The following is a 12,841-nucleotide window of genomic DNA, read 5'->3' on the forward strand; positions in this document are numbered from 1 at the left end:
CGCGCGCCTTTCGCGGGCCGCCGGCGCCGCGCGCCCCCGGGGGGTGGCGAGGAGCGCGAGCTGGCGCTGGCCCTGCAGGAGGCGCTCGAGCCGGCCGTGCGCCTGGGCCGCTACCCGCGCGCGCAGCTCGAGGTATCGGCGTTGCTGCTCGAGGACGGCGGCTCGGCCCTGGCCGCCGCGCTCACGGCCGCCGCGCTTGCCCTGGCCGACGCGGGCATCGAGATGTACGACCTGGTGGTGGGCTGCGGCCTGAGCCGTGCGCCGGGGCCCGCGCCCACCTGGCTGCTGGACCCCACGCGGCTCGAGGAGGAGCGCGCCGCCGCCGGCCTCACGGTGGCGCTCATGCCCGTTCTCAACCAGGTGGCCGGGCTGCTGGGCAGCGGGGAGGGCGGCCCGACCGAGAGCTGGGCTGAGGCCGTGCGCCTGGGCCTCGAGGGCTGCCAGCGCCTCTACCCCGTCCTGCAGCAGTGCCTGGTGCGGGCCGCCCGCCGGAGGGACGCCGCCGCGCCGCTCTGAACCAGAAGCCAGGGCAACGACGGACGCCGTGGACCGAGCTGCCGCGATCCCCGAAAGGACCCGCCCCTTCGGCTTCCATGCTGGGCTGAGCTGAGAACTCAGAGCGCGGGAGAGGATCTGGGGAGGCCTGCGCGGAACTGATGCCCTGGACAGGTGTGTTGGAAGGGCTTTTTATGAATTGTTCCGTTAAAGAAACTTTACTTGAGCTGGCTGCCATCTACGACCCAGTTGAAGAAACCTGTGATGCAGCCTGACTCCCAAGTTCGAAAGGACTTCAACTGGACTTACGAGACCTGGAGCTATGGTCTTGTAAGGGGTGGACCCTATTGCAGGCCAGCCAGTGACTCCCTCCTGTATAGCTGGGCTGCTTTTGAGGGAATGGACAAGGAAGCTGTGCCTTCTCACTTACAGCTGAGCTAAAACAAAAACAAAACTGTTTTATATCTGAAAAAGCCTTCTATCGTGGTTCTTCTTGGTACAGGATTTTAAAAAGCAAGGCTAAGGGGCCGGCCCCGTGGCCGAGTGGTTAAGTTGGCACCTCTGCTTCAGTGGCCCAGGGTTTCGCCAGTTGGAATCCTGGGCACCAACACAGCACCACTCATCAAGCCATGCTGAGGCAACATCCCACATGCCACAACTAGAAGGACCCACAACTAAAAATATACAACTATGTACCAGGGGATTTGGGGAGAAAAAGGAAAAATAAAATCTATTAAAACAACGCACATGAATAAAAAAGAGCAAAGCTCTTCTGAGCTGGATAGTGCAATCTTAGACCCCTCGTGTCAAGGGCTTGGGACAGCATTGTCCTAAGTGTGTCCTGTCCCTTACACCAACACAAGCAGAAGAGACCAGCTGAAACTGAAGGAGCTGCAAAGGTTGATGTAGGGAAATGAGTTTTGGAGGAGAAACTGCCCCTCAGGTGCCAGAGTCAGGGCCACTGCTGACGTGTGACAAGAGTAGAAGGGTTGTATGGCTCCAGGAGCACACTGGGTGCACCCCCAGCCTCTGGTTTGGTGCTTTGCAAGACCATAGCTCAGGGTTGGGTAGCTGGGAAGGGTTTGGCTCTGGGTGGAAGCCAGATCCCATCCTTCCTTGGTCATGTGCAGAGCAGCACAGCCAGAGACCTCCACTGCTGATAAGAAATGGGGGCCCAGGCTGGCTTCATTATTGGTGCCTTTTGTCCAGTCTTGGCTCCTGGGAGAGGGCAGATGAACTGCCAGGAGCAGGAGTTTCCAGATGCTGGAAAACCAGATGCAGCCTGGCCATTCTGTAGGGCAGAGCCAGCCTGGATGACTGGACCACAAGGGTAGGATTTTCTTGTGTGGCTCCTAAGCCCCTTGGGTTTGTGCTGTGGTCTGGGTTGGAGGAAGGCAGGGCAGGCTGGTCCCCATTCTGTGCCCTGGTTTGATATAAGCTTCTGAACTTGTGTGTCCCAGAGGCCTGCTCAGCTTCTCTAGGAAGGGCTGGTCGGGGGCAGCCCAAGGACCAGAATGAGGCTCTCAGACCACACCAAGAACCCCTGACCAGGGAAAAGAAATAGAAACTTTATTTTTCCCCTTCTGATGTAGTATTTCCAGAGCAGATCTGAAATAGTATCACACCAGCAAAAGACAAAATAGAAAGGGGACCTAAAAATGATACCCCTCTTCTGAAGGATGGCTTTGTAGGGTAGATAGGGAGTCTGGAACCAAAAGGGGTTATGTGGGGCACGTGCTGAGGACCTTAAATCTCAGTTTCAGACTGGAAGGCCGACTAGGAACAGGAGTACATTTCCTCTGCACCACTGTGCCTGGAGAAAGCTGTCTGGGCCAGCTGCTCTAGGATGCTCCACACCCAGACAGGACTGGCGGGGCCTTGGGAGGGGAGAAGAGCAGCCAAAGCAGTACCCGCAGTCAGACAGGGCTAGTGGTGCTCCCAGGGGGACGCTGTCCAGCTGCTCCTTGCAAGACTGGGCCTCACCTTCATGAGGACAGTTCTGTGCCTCCTCCCTCCCGTCCCTGCCAGTCCCTAGACTATCATCTGGAAACAACCTGCAAAGCTAAAGCTACCCTTAGGGAGGCTTCCTGGCTGGTCTGGATGAGCTGTGCCTCCACTTCCCGTTGCCCTCGCTCCAGACTCTGGTTGCGTGGGTGCGATCGGGAGGCCTTTGAAAAACCACACGAGGGAAGGAATGGAGCCACCTGGGAAGGTGCCTAGAGCTAATGAGCCCGGAGGGCTTCCACCTTCTACTGGCCGACCTCCTGGTCAGATGCGTGATTTTTCACCTGTAGGAAAAACAGAAGCAGGACTCTGGCCAGGAGGGCTAAGATGCACGGTATGGCTGGGAAAGGGAGGGCCATCTGCTAACATCTCCCAATCTTCCCCACCCCCACCTCCCTTTCTTGGCAGCTCTGGCAGCTCAGTGCTATTCTAGATTCTTCCTGAACCCAGAACCACCAGACAAAAGAAAGCATTCTCTCCATCTAGCCCAGTCTTTTCCCAGATGTGACTCAGGCCTTGGTCTCAGTGAGGGCCCTCTGGAACCCAGCAGGCCCAGGGGCAGAGCTGGTAGGTGGAGGAAGGGGAGCTCATCACTGCCGACTCCCCAGCAGCCCCAGCCTTGCTGAGATGGCCTAAATAGTGTGGGCTTGGCCCGCCTCAGGGACCACCCATAGGGAAGGAGGATATGGTAGGGCAGGGAACATTCCAGCCCTTTAGTGCTGCACAAAAGGTCATTATCAGATCAGGTGTGGATATTCATCCAGAAACGTCTGTGCCACAGCTTCCCTGGGGAGCATAGTACAATGCAGACAGTCCAAAGACCCTAGGGCAGCAGGTGAGTGCACCGGACAGGAAAAGGGCAGAAATCTGAGTCTTAACAAGCTTACCAGGTGGTTCTCAGGCAAGGGATCTGGGGCCGAGGGCACAGCTGTGACATTCCCTCTACAATGCTCAAAGCTCTACCCCCCTCCCCGCGTCTTCCAGGATGAGATGGTATTTCAGCCCAGAACTGGTCCAGCTGAGCCAACCAGTCCCTAGTTGGAATAAAAACCAGGGCAGGGCCCATCTCCTGGGCATTGCCTGTGCTTGAAGTCATATGTCTCCCCCAACCCACTGTAGGCTCCCACAGAAGCCCAAGTCCCTCCCTTGCTCATAGGGAGGCCACAAGGACCCAAACACAAGGAGGGTGAGGATGGGGGGAGGTGTCAGGCCACTCACTGCCTCCTCCGGGTCTGTGCTCTCCTTGGGGCTTTCTGCCTCTGGATGGGCGCTCTGGCCCCTGGGCTCCTGCTGGGGCTCAGTAGGTCTGCATGAGGAACCCTTACTATCAGGGCCCCTGTTGTCTTCACTGTCCTCTGTCCCTGTGCAAGGAGAGTCACCAGTCAATGGCTGGGTTTGGAGGTCCCAGCCAGCTGCTGAGTGGGTAGGGGTGATAGGACAACCCAGAAGCCACAAGGGTTCTCAAGCCACAAGAACAGCCGGAGGGTGGGGGGGGCGGGGGGGGGCGCGGGGGAAGAGCACTCCAGGAGGCAGGGAGGAGCCCTGCAGACAGGAACAGCAGATCCAGGACCCTGAGTGCCCCTGGCACCCTCAGGAGTAGGAAAAGCTGGAGCCCGCTAAGAGCATGGCCTGGGCCCACTCTTGGGGGTGCCTGACCTGGATGCTGCTCCCTCTGCTGGTGCATGCGCTCCAGACTCTCCAATAGGCAGTCCACCTGGGCTTTGATCTGGCTCAGCTCCCCTCTAATGGAGTGCAGCTCCTTAGTCCGCACTGTCGGGAGAGGGGCCAGAGTCGGTGCCCCACTGGGCCCAGGGGGCAGAGAGCAGTGCTGCCAGGGCTCCCAGCCCTGCCCTCACTGCTAAGGGCTGCCCAGCTCCTCCCTTTTGCTGCAGGTGAGGGCTGTGCCCCCTCACTCACGTTTTATCTGCCCTGGGGGCAGTTGGCTATTCCTGGGGGCCTTGTGAGGACTGAAGCTGCTCTTCACTCCGACGCCCACATGGGTCCTCCGGATCTTGACAGGCACACGGTTGAGGAGTGGAGGGATCCTGCGGTATTCATACACCCTATGGGACAGGACAAAGAGGGAGTCAGGCCAACCAGCCCCATCCGTTTGCCCAGAGGACCAAGTGGGCAGGACCCACCCACCTGTAGGGGACATCTTCCCTGTACCCCTCGTAGTCCAGGTCATAGTTACCGCACCTGCGGAAGAGACAAATGCGGAAGAGGTCAGTGTCCAGGGCCAGAGTCCCTGCCCAGACCCCAGTTTAACTTGGGGAAATGGAGGTATGCAGCTTTTCCTTAGAATCCCAGGATTCTCTACCCAAAGGGCCACTAGGCACTTGCCCAAGGTCTCTTTGGGAGACCACAGCAAACCAGCTTCCCCTGGCTGGCCTCTGATAAGGAGCACCTTCCAGTGGCTCCAGGTGGCAGGAGGGGGACAATTGCCTGGAGGCTTCTGGCTAGCCAGAGGGGGACCCTCCAAAGTCTCCTCTGCCTGACCCAGGCACTACTGATGTTCTGGATCTTAGTCTGGCAAAGGATGAAAGGGAGAGTTGTCAGGGCCCCAAGCCACAGTGTGGGTGTGCGAGCCTTTAATCCTTGCATGGGAATGCCAGGATGCAGGGCCCAGCACTGGCAGAGCCAGCCAGGCAGGGTTAAAGCCGTGGCCAGGCCACCTTCCCCTTTGCTCCAGGCCCTGGGAGAGGACCAGCCTGGAAAGTCCCGGGTTCTCAGAGCCCGACCTCACCCCATTGTCTCATCCACCACGCACTCCGGGGAACTGGTGCCCAAGAAGGGTTAGGGGATCCGTGCAGAGAGACAATTGGGTCCTGGCCTGGGCAGGAAGGCCCTGTGGGGACACAGCTGCAGGAGCTTCAGGTTCCGCCTAGGGCAAGTGATGCGTTGTCTGGGAGGGGAATGCATGTGGGCAGTGAAGTTTCTAAAACAACTTTCTGGTACCCAGCCCTACGCCCCTGGCTCAGGCCCAGCCAGGCGAGGGAGGCCTTTGAGGGCCACTGGGGCGGAATAGAGGGCATTCGGACCCCCTTTCGTCTTCATCCCCCGAGGTCCCCAGGTCTGGGAGTGAGATTTCCGGCCACCCCCGCCTCGGCTTTCTGGCTTCAGGAGGTCTGGGTAGGCGGCCCGGGAACCGCAGGGATGCTGATTCCGGTGGTGGGAGGCGCAACCTTGGAGAAAGGAAAGCGAGCCAGCGGAGCGGGGGATGGCTTGTCCCCACCTCGCGGCCTTGCAGGGTCGGGGTCCCCGGCGCGCTGCCGGAAACAGGCAGAACCCTGAAGGCCAGGAAAGACCGAGCCGGGAGGGCTGGGGACTAGGACAGACTCAAGGTGACGAGCCTCAGCTGAACACGACCACTCGGGGGAAAAGCCTTGCTCGTCTGGATCTCCATCCTCGCTCCCGCGACTGGTCCAAGAACTTGGCAGAATCCGGTCAAAGCGCAGGGATCTGTGGCAGACCACCTGGGCTGCCGTGGAAGATCCCTTTCGCCAGAGCATTGGTGGTTCAGTGGTAGAATTCTCGCCTGCCACGCGGGAGGCCCGGGTTCGATTCCCGGCCAATGCAGAAGGAAAGACCTTTTTACCTTCCCTTGCTTACGTTTTTCCCTAAAATGACTTGTTAAAACAGCCAGAAATGAGCCACAAAAAAGAAGGGGATTTCACTGAACACAGACTGGGGAAGTGCCAGGGTTGAGACAGAGGCAGGGCCTTAGGGGGTTAGCGGTTAGGGCGCATGCGCCGCTGCAGCCGCGGCTGCTGCAGGCTAGGGGGACCTTCAGGCGTGACGGCTTCCACGCTCTGCCGTTCTCTGCTGTCCCCGCCGCACCCCAGGTCATCAGCAAAGGCTGAGGCCTGCGCCCTGGATGGGTGGCCTTGCCCCTTTCTCCCCAAAGGGCAGCGGGCTGGTCGTAGGGGGTCAGGGATTAGCAGCCGCAGCCCTCCCCTGGTTTGGGCTAATGGTTACAGTCTGCAAGCCTGGGCTTCCCTCAAAAAGAAGTAAAACGCACCGTCGGAATGGCGTGGTGAGCAGAAGTCAAGCTACCCCCTCCAGTGTCCTCAGGGGCAAGGACAGGGGAAGAGGACCTGGGGCAATCCTTCCACCACAAACCTTTCCCTCCGGGTTGACAAATTCCATTTTGAGGCCCAAGTCAGGTGGCCTAGACTTGATCAGTTATTATGGAGAGGTCATTCAGCAGCTCACCAGCCACCAGAACCCCATTCCCAGCCTGCCTCTCTTCTGGGCACCATCCAAAGGGACCACAGCCACAGTCACCCAGCCACTGTTGCCCCAAACCCATGCTGCCCCAGGCCCTGGGAAATGCTTCATGCTTCATGCTTCATTCTGGAATCCCCTGTGGACACGCGGCGCGGGTCTTAAGGAGGCCAACCCTGCCCCAGACCATGAATGCTGGAGTCTCTCTGAATGGAGTCTGAGCCCCTGTGAGACAGCTGTCGTCACTTCCCATTGCTTCCCTGTTCCCCCACATGTGCCCCTCAGAGGGCTGACAGGACTGGGTCCCAGCCTGCTGGGCAAGGAGGTTGGGAGAGGGGGGGTATGAAATCTGAAGAAGGTGACTGAAACTGAAGAACTGAGGAAGGGCTTCCCCCAGCCTCAAAAGTGGCCACGTTAAAAACCACATGAGAGGACTATGGGAAAGAACCATGTACCTCCCATGGGACAGATAATTACAAAACCCTCTCAACAGACAGATGCCCTAGATAAGAGGCTCACATGTGAGCCAGCAAACCAACACACCACATACGCAGTTCTGTATCACTGAAGAAACACGGGCACACTCACAGGGTGACGCAGACCCTCAGGCTGCCGCTAGCAGGGAGGCATTTGGTCTAATCTCTCTTGAGGTCAACTTGGAGGTGTAGAGACTTCCCAAAACAGCCCCTGAGCCCAGCCTTGCCATCCCACTTTGGCGGAGATGAGCTGAGGCGAAATCCAAAAGGAAGCAGAACCTTCGGCACCAGCGTGTTTACACAGTGCTGTTCCTAACATTAACCGCCTGCCCCACTGCCTCCCCGCCTCCTCTGTGGCAAGATAGAAACCACCCAGATGCCCCAACAGGGCCAGGGGCTGAGTGCGGCCATCACAAATGCCCAGCTAAGGGGACAACAGGGCCACGGTGTTCACACACACCTTCGTTACGCCTGTGAAATTGCGTGTTGGCTGGCAGAGGTTGGTGAGCTTTCTGAAAACATTTTAAAGGTTTCTTTAAAATTTCTTTAAGTTGCTCAATTTAGGGGCAAGATTTTGTCTAGAAACGTTCCCATTTGCTACTTCCCAAATAGCTCTACCTGGAAAAAGCCCCCAAGCACCCCACAAATGAGGCTCCTCTTGGAAGGACCCACGTCCCCTCGCTCCAGGTGGGAGGAGGGGGCACCTTGCTTCTGCCAGCAGAATGGTGGCTAGAAGCGGCCTTGGAATGAACTGGGTGGACTTCCTCAGTTTAAAGAAAAAACCTGAGGCCGAGGGAGAAGTGACATCCTCAGGTGCCACAGTGAATAGGCCGGGCAGCTCGAGCCAGCTGGATGTACAGTGCACTAAGCAGGACTACTGGGGTCCTTGTTCCAACCCAGAGGAACCCAGAGCCCTAAATAAGCCGGGGACCAGCCTCCCTCCCCGGCAGGCAACCCCGGACAGACTCACCAGGAGATGGCTATGCCCCGCTGCCTCTTCTGGCTTGGCTGGGCAGGGCCGGGCTTGTGCTCTCGAGCCATGTCTAAATCTGAAGAGAGAGCAAGGGAGCGGGGCAGAGCATGAGCGGAGGGAGGAAGGGGCCAGGTGCACATGCGCCCCGCTTGCCTCTTGGCTGGCCCTTCCCAGGAAGGAAGCGCCCGCCCCAGATCAGTGGGCAGCCAGATCAGTGGGCAGCCTGGCCTGGCCTCTGACGGACCTGGGGCCCACCTACCCATCCTCAGGGGACTGGTGCTGAGACCAACAGACCCTTTGGCTCACTTCAAAACAAACCCGAGAATGGGGAAAGTGTCTACTCTTTCCTTCAAACCCCATACCCAGTGACCATTAAAATCAACTCCATTGCCCAGGCCCTGGAATGTGGGGGTGTACCTTCAAAAGGCAGGAAAGGAGATGTCCGTGATCCTTGCGTCCTCTGAGGGGACGCCTAGTCCTGGTCGAGGTTAATTCTCGAGTGTTCTCCTGCTGCCTGTCTGCCCGCCCACTGGCCAGCCTGCCTGCTGCCAGGCCCACGCCCCACAGCTGCCTCTGGGCTAAGCCCCTAGGCTGGCTGCATCTGAAATGGCCAGGGTGGCTCTGAGTGAGAAACAAAGCGAGTAGTTGGCCCAGGCTGGGGAGCGGACACCTCGAGCACCCTGGTGCCCTCTCTCTCCACAGGGGAGTCAAGAGTCAGCTGAACCCCATTCAGGACAGGGCTGAGAAATCAAACAAGGCAGCCGTCTGTGCACCAGGACTGGCAGATCATCTCATTTCTGGGCTCCTCCCCTTTAGCATTCACCACTGGAGAGAACATCTCTACCCCATCGTGCTCCCTGCTGTATCCCCTCCACTCACACAGGGCCTGGCACTTAGTAGGTACTCATTTGATGTCTGCTGAACACATGAATGGAACCCCATTAAATCAATTCTGGTTTTTGTTTGTGGGTATGGATCAGACCCCAGAGTTTCATCTGTGACTTCGAGGCCCCTCCCTGAGCCCACCCTCTTCCTTCCCAAATCTCTGATCATCATCCATGGCCCACTTTTGGCTGCCAAGAAAGTAGCAAATGTGAGCCTTCTCCTTTTTCTGTTCTCAAGACTTCCTGCAACACCGTCACAAAGAGCAGTTACTCAGCACCTGCTTGCAGTGGCAAGGCACAAGGAGACCAGCAACAATGTCCCCAAGGCACTGACAATCCAGATCGAGTGCTTAATTGGGAGGAAGTTGGTGATTTTGCACCCCAACCTTCAGGCTTTCTCTTCCGTTCATGATCCTAATTCATCCACTGAAGGACACGTTAAATGCCCGTGCACCCAGGCAAACCCCTGCACCTGCACCTCCATGTCATCTGGCTTTCTGTGTCTGTTCCCTTGGCATATATGCATAACTGTGGTCATTTTCACATTTGCAATGTCCAGAGTGGACAGAAAATCACATTCATGTCCACCACACAGGGCAATAGTACATGGACACCTACAAATGCCTGCTATGCCCAAGGTAGAAGGCACAGCAGTAAACTCAGCCTGGCATTCTTTTTGGGCTAGACATCATCACTATCCCCCAAAACTAGAAATACTCAAGAGGCCTCGATCATGAGACCAATCTTTGGGTCAAGTGGGAAAAACCATTCAATGGCCACCAGGTTGCCAACTGGGACCAATTATCACAAGGGGGCTGGTAGAGTGTCTGGGAAGTTCACCATCAATGGCAAACCATGTCTAAGTGTGTTGTGGCCATCTTACTGGCCACCTGCCACCTGCAGCCCAGAGCAGGCAAGTATAGGGTTGTAGGGGAGAAAGACAATTCCTCTACCCATTCTAGGTCCTTCTGGCTGGGCTATGAATTAAATTGACATGAGATGGAATAACAAGAAGAAATCAAGCAAAGCTTTATAGCATGTATACATGGGAGAAACCCAGGAAAACTGAGCAACTTGCCAAAATGTCAGAGGTCACCACCTTAAATACTATTTTCAGCTAAAGACAAAAGAGGGTGTTGGGGATAGCAGTTTGAGACTTCAAGGGGGAGGAAGACAATTTATGTGGAGATGGAAATGCAAATAGGCCAACTATAGACAATGTGACCTGAGAGACACATTTTACATTGAGTTACAGTTAGCTTATGGTATTAGCTCCTTCCTGGAATGGGCCCTTCTATTTAAATTCTTTAAGGCAATTGGGGGGGAGGTCAAAGTTTCTTTCAGAGTCTTTTGTTCTTAAAAATAATCAAGCCTTACAACTAGAAGAACCCACAACTAAAAATATACAGCTGTGTACTGGGGGGATTTGGGGAGAGAAGACAGAATAAAAAAAAGAAGATTGGCAACAGTTGTTGGCTCTGGTGCCAATCTTTAAAAAAAACAAAAAATCAAGCCAAAGAGACACACTTGGGGTGGCCAATTCTGATCCCCCACAGGGTCATGGCTGTGCCCCACCTCCATTCAGGGGCTGAATTAGTCAAGGTTCTCTTCCAAAGAAACCATACCAATAGGATGTATATACATATAGAAAGAGATTTATTATGAGGAATTGGCTCACACGATTATGGAAGCTGACAAATCGCAAGATTTGCAGTTGGCCAGCTGGAGACACAGGAGAGCCACTAGCAGAGTTGTAGTCCAAAGATCAGCAGGCTCCAGACTCAGGAAAAACCGATGTCTTAGCTCAAGGCCGTCAGGCGGGAAATGTTCAGTCTTACTTGTGAGGGTCAGCCTTTTTGTTCTATTCAGGCCTTCAACTGACTGGATGAAGCCTACCTACATGAGGGCGGGCGATCTGCTCTACTCAGTCCACTGATTCAAATGTTAAACTCATCTGAAAACACCCTCCCAGCCTCACCCAGAATAATGTCTCGCCAAATATCTGGGCACTCCATGGCCCAGTCAAGTTGACACATAAAATTAACCATCATGTAGGGCTAGCCCGGTGGCTCAGCGGTTAAGTGCTCATGTTCCGCTTCAGCGGCCAGGGGTTCGCTGGTTCAGATCCCGGGTGTGGACATGGCACCGCTTGGCAAGCCATGCTGTGGTAGGCATCCCACATATAAAGTAGAGGAAGATGGGCATGGATGTTAGCTCAGGGCCAGTCTTCCTCAGCAAAAAGAGGAGGATTGGCAGCAGATGTTAGCTCAGGGCTAATCTTCCTCAAAAAAAATTAACCATCATAGGGGCCAAGCACCAGGAAATGGGGTGGAGGTCTTTGCTCTATATTCATCTCTGCCAAAGATCCTCACACGGATTCCCTATCCCCCAGGCTGTGAGTGCTCGACTGCAGGAAATAGGAAAATTAATGAATGGGAGTCTAAGGAGTGAGAATAGATGTCGTAAGGACAAGGAGGTTGGCAGTCAGGTGAGAAGAAGGCAGAAGGTGGAAACAGAGAAGCCAAGTGGATGAAAGGACAAGAATAAGGAAACAGGAGAGAAGTAGAAGGGGGCAGATGTATTGAAGAATTGGTCCCCAGAGTTCCCTGAGCCAACTCCCAGACATGTCCACCCCTGAAGTGATCAAATGGATGCAAACGACACGTTTTCATAGTGCTCCCAGGAAGAAAGGAACAAGTCATTGTATTTTGCCCAATATTAAAGACTGGAAATGATGCAGGCTTGGTGAACCAAGGAATCGAAAGAAAGATTTCTTGGATTCTCAAGGTCTGGCAGTAGTGCTCCTTTATTCAGAGAATAGCATGGAGTAGCATGGGCACAGGACCCATGGGCAGTAAGAGCTGCAGTGGGTTGAGGGCAGGGCTAAATTTATAAGGCATAAGTACGTGAGTTATTTCTTTACAAGACAAAGGAAAGATCATGAAAAAAATCATTAAAACAGTATCAGTGCAGGTGGGATCTGGTTATCGGGTGGTCCTATAACTTTGGGTAGGAATCAGGTCGGATCAGGTCAGGACGTCCTATGCTTCCCGGAGGATGATATAGATCAGTATGTAGGGCAGGACGCTTTGGGCTTCTCTCCCTGGGGCAGCCTTGATCCTCATCAGCAACCAGTAGCTAACAGTTACTGAATTCCAACTATCTGCCAGGCATTGTGCTACACACTGCACATCCATCCTCTCATGTAATCCTCACAGCGACCTCACAGGGTCCATGCTATTAGTACCTCCATCCTACAGAAAGGCTACTGTATGTGTCCAGGGTCACATGGAGAGCAACCTGAGAGGAACAATGAACTCTCAGTCCCATGCCTCGAAACCACGACAGTGTTCCCAGAAGTTAGAGGACTTACTGGAAGATAGCTGGTGGGCTCAGCTACACGCAGAGCCTGGTTCTGTGAGCGCCTCTAGGCCATGCTGCCTTTGCACTGGGCTGCTGTATCACCTGCTCCGCCCTGCACAGGATCCAATGGCTGGCGAGGCCCCTGGTTAGAACATGGAGCTGACAAGGCCAGCGCTGCAGGCCCGAGTCCCCAGTGCACCAGGTGGCTTCTTGCAGTGGACATGAAGCTTTCTTTTGGCCACTCCACATCTGAGCCCCCTTCTTGTGTTAGAGGAATCCCCCAGCTTTGAGTCAGAACCTGCCTCCCACGACATGAAAGAAGCTGAAAATGCTTCTGTCCGCCTCCCTTTCCCAGCCTCCCTTGCAGCGAGGGCCTGGGCACATAACCAATCAGACCCACATGCCCAACTTTGAATTAA

The 12,841-nt window shown here is 55.4% G+C and overlaps 2 protein-coding genes and 1 non-coding gene across 3 annotated transcripts in view; 2 read left to right on the top strand and 1 right to left on the bottom strand.

Moving 5' to 3' along the window:
• EXOSC6 (exosome component 6) overlaps positions 1-968 on the top strand; it is a 1,621-nt gene extending 653 nt beyond the window's left edge. The window contains exon 2 of the mRNA XM_046682048.1: positions 8-968. Within this exon, the coding sequence (XP_046538004.1) occupies positions 8-516 (509 nt within the window). The 3' untranslated portion in view covers positions 517-968. The remainder of the gene's footprint in view (positions 1-7) is intronic.
• Positions 969-2,183: 1,215 nt separating this feature from the next.
• Positions 2,184-5,259, bottom strand: LOC124249293 (RNA-binding protein Raly-like). The gene is made up of 6 exons (XM_046680154.1): positions 5,246-5,259; positions 4,645-4,698; positions 4,417-4,562; positions 4,156-4,269; positions 3,718-3,860; positions 2,184-2,783 (listed from the first exon to the last, which is right to left on the bottom strand). The coding sequence occupies exons 1-6, from the start codon at positions 5,248-5,250 to the stop codon at positions 2,745-2,747; spliced, it is 501 nt and encodes a 166-aa protein (XP_046536110.1). The 5' UTR covers positions 5,251-5,259; the 3' UTR covers positions 2,184-2,744.
• Positions 5,260-6,007: 748 nt separating this feature from the next.
• TRNAG-GCC (transfer RNA glycine (anticodon GCC)) lies at positions 6,008-6,078 on the top strand. The gene has a single exon. It is a non-coding gene; the product is annotated as a tRNA-Gly (tRNA).
• The last annotated feature ends 6,763 nt before the right edge of the window (positions 6,079-12,841 follow it).

Source organism: Equus quagga, chromosome 13 (assembly GCF_021613505.1).
Source record: "Equus quagga isolate Etosha38 chromosome 13, UCLA_HA_Equagga_1.0, whole genome shotgun sequence".
Taxonomy (NCBI): domain Eukaryota; kingdom Metazoa; phylum Chordata; class Mammalia; order Perissodactyla; family Equidae; genus Equus; species Equus quagga.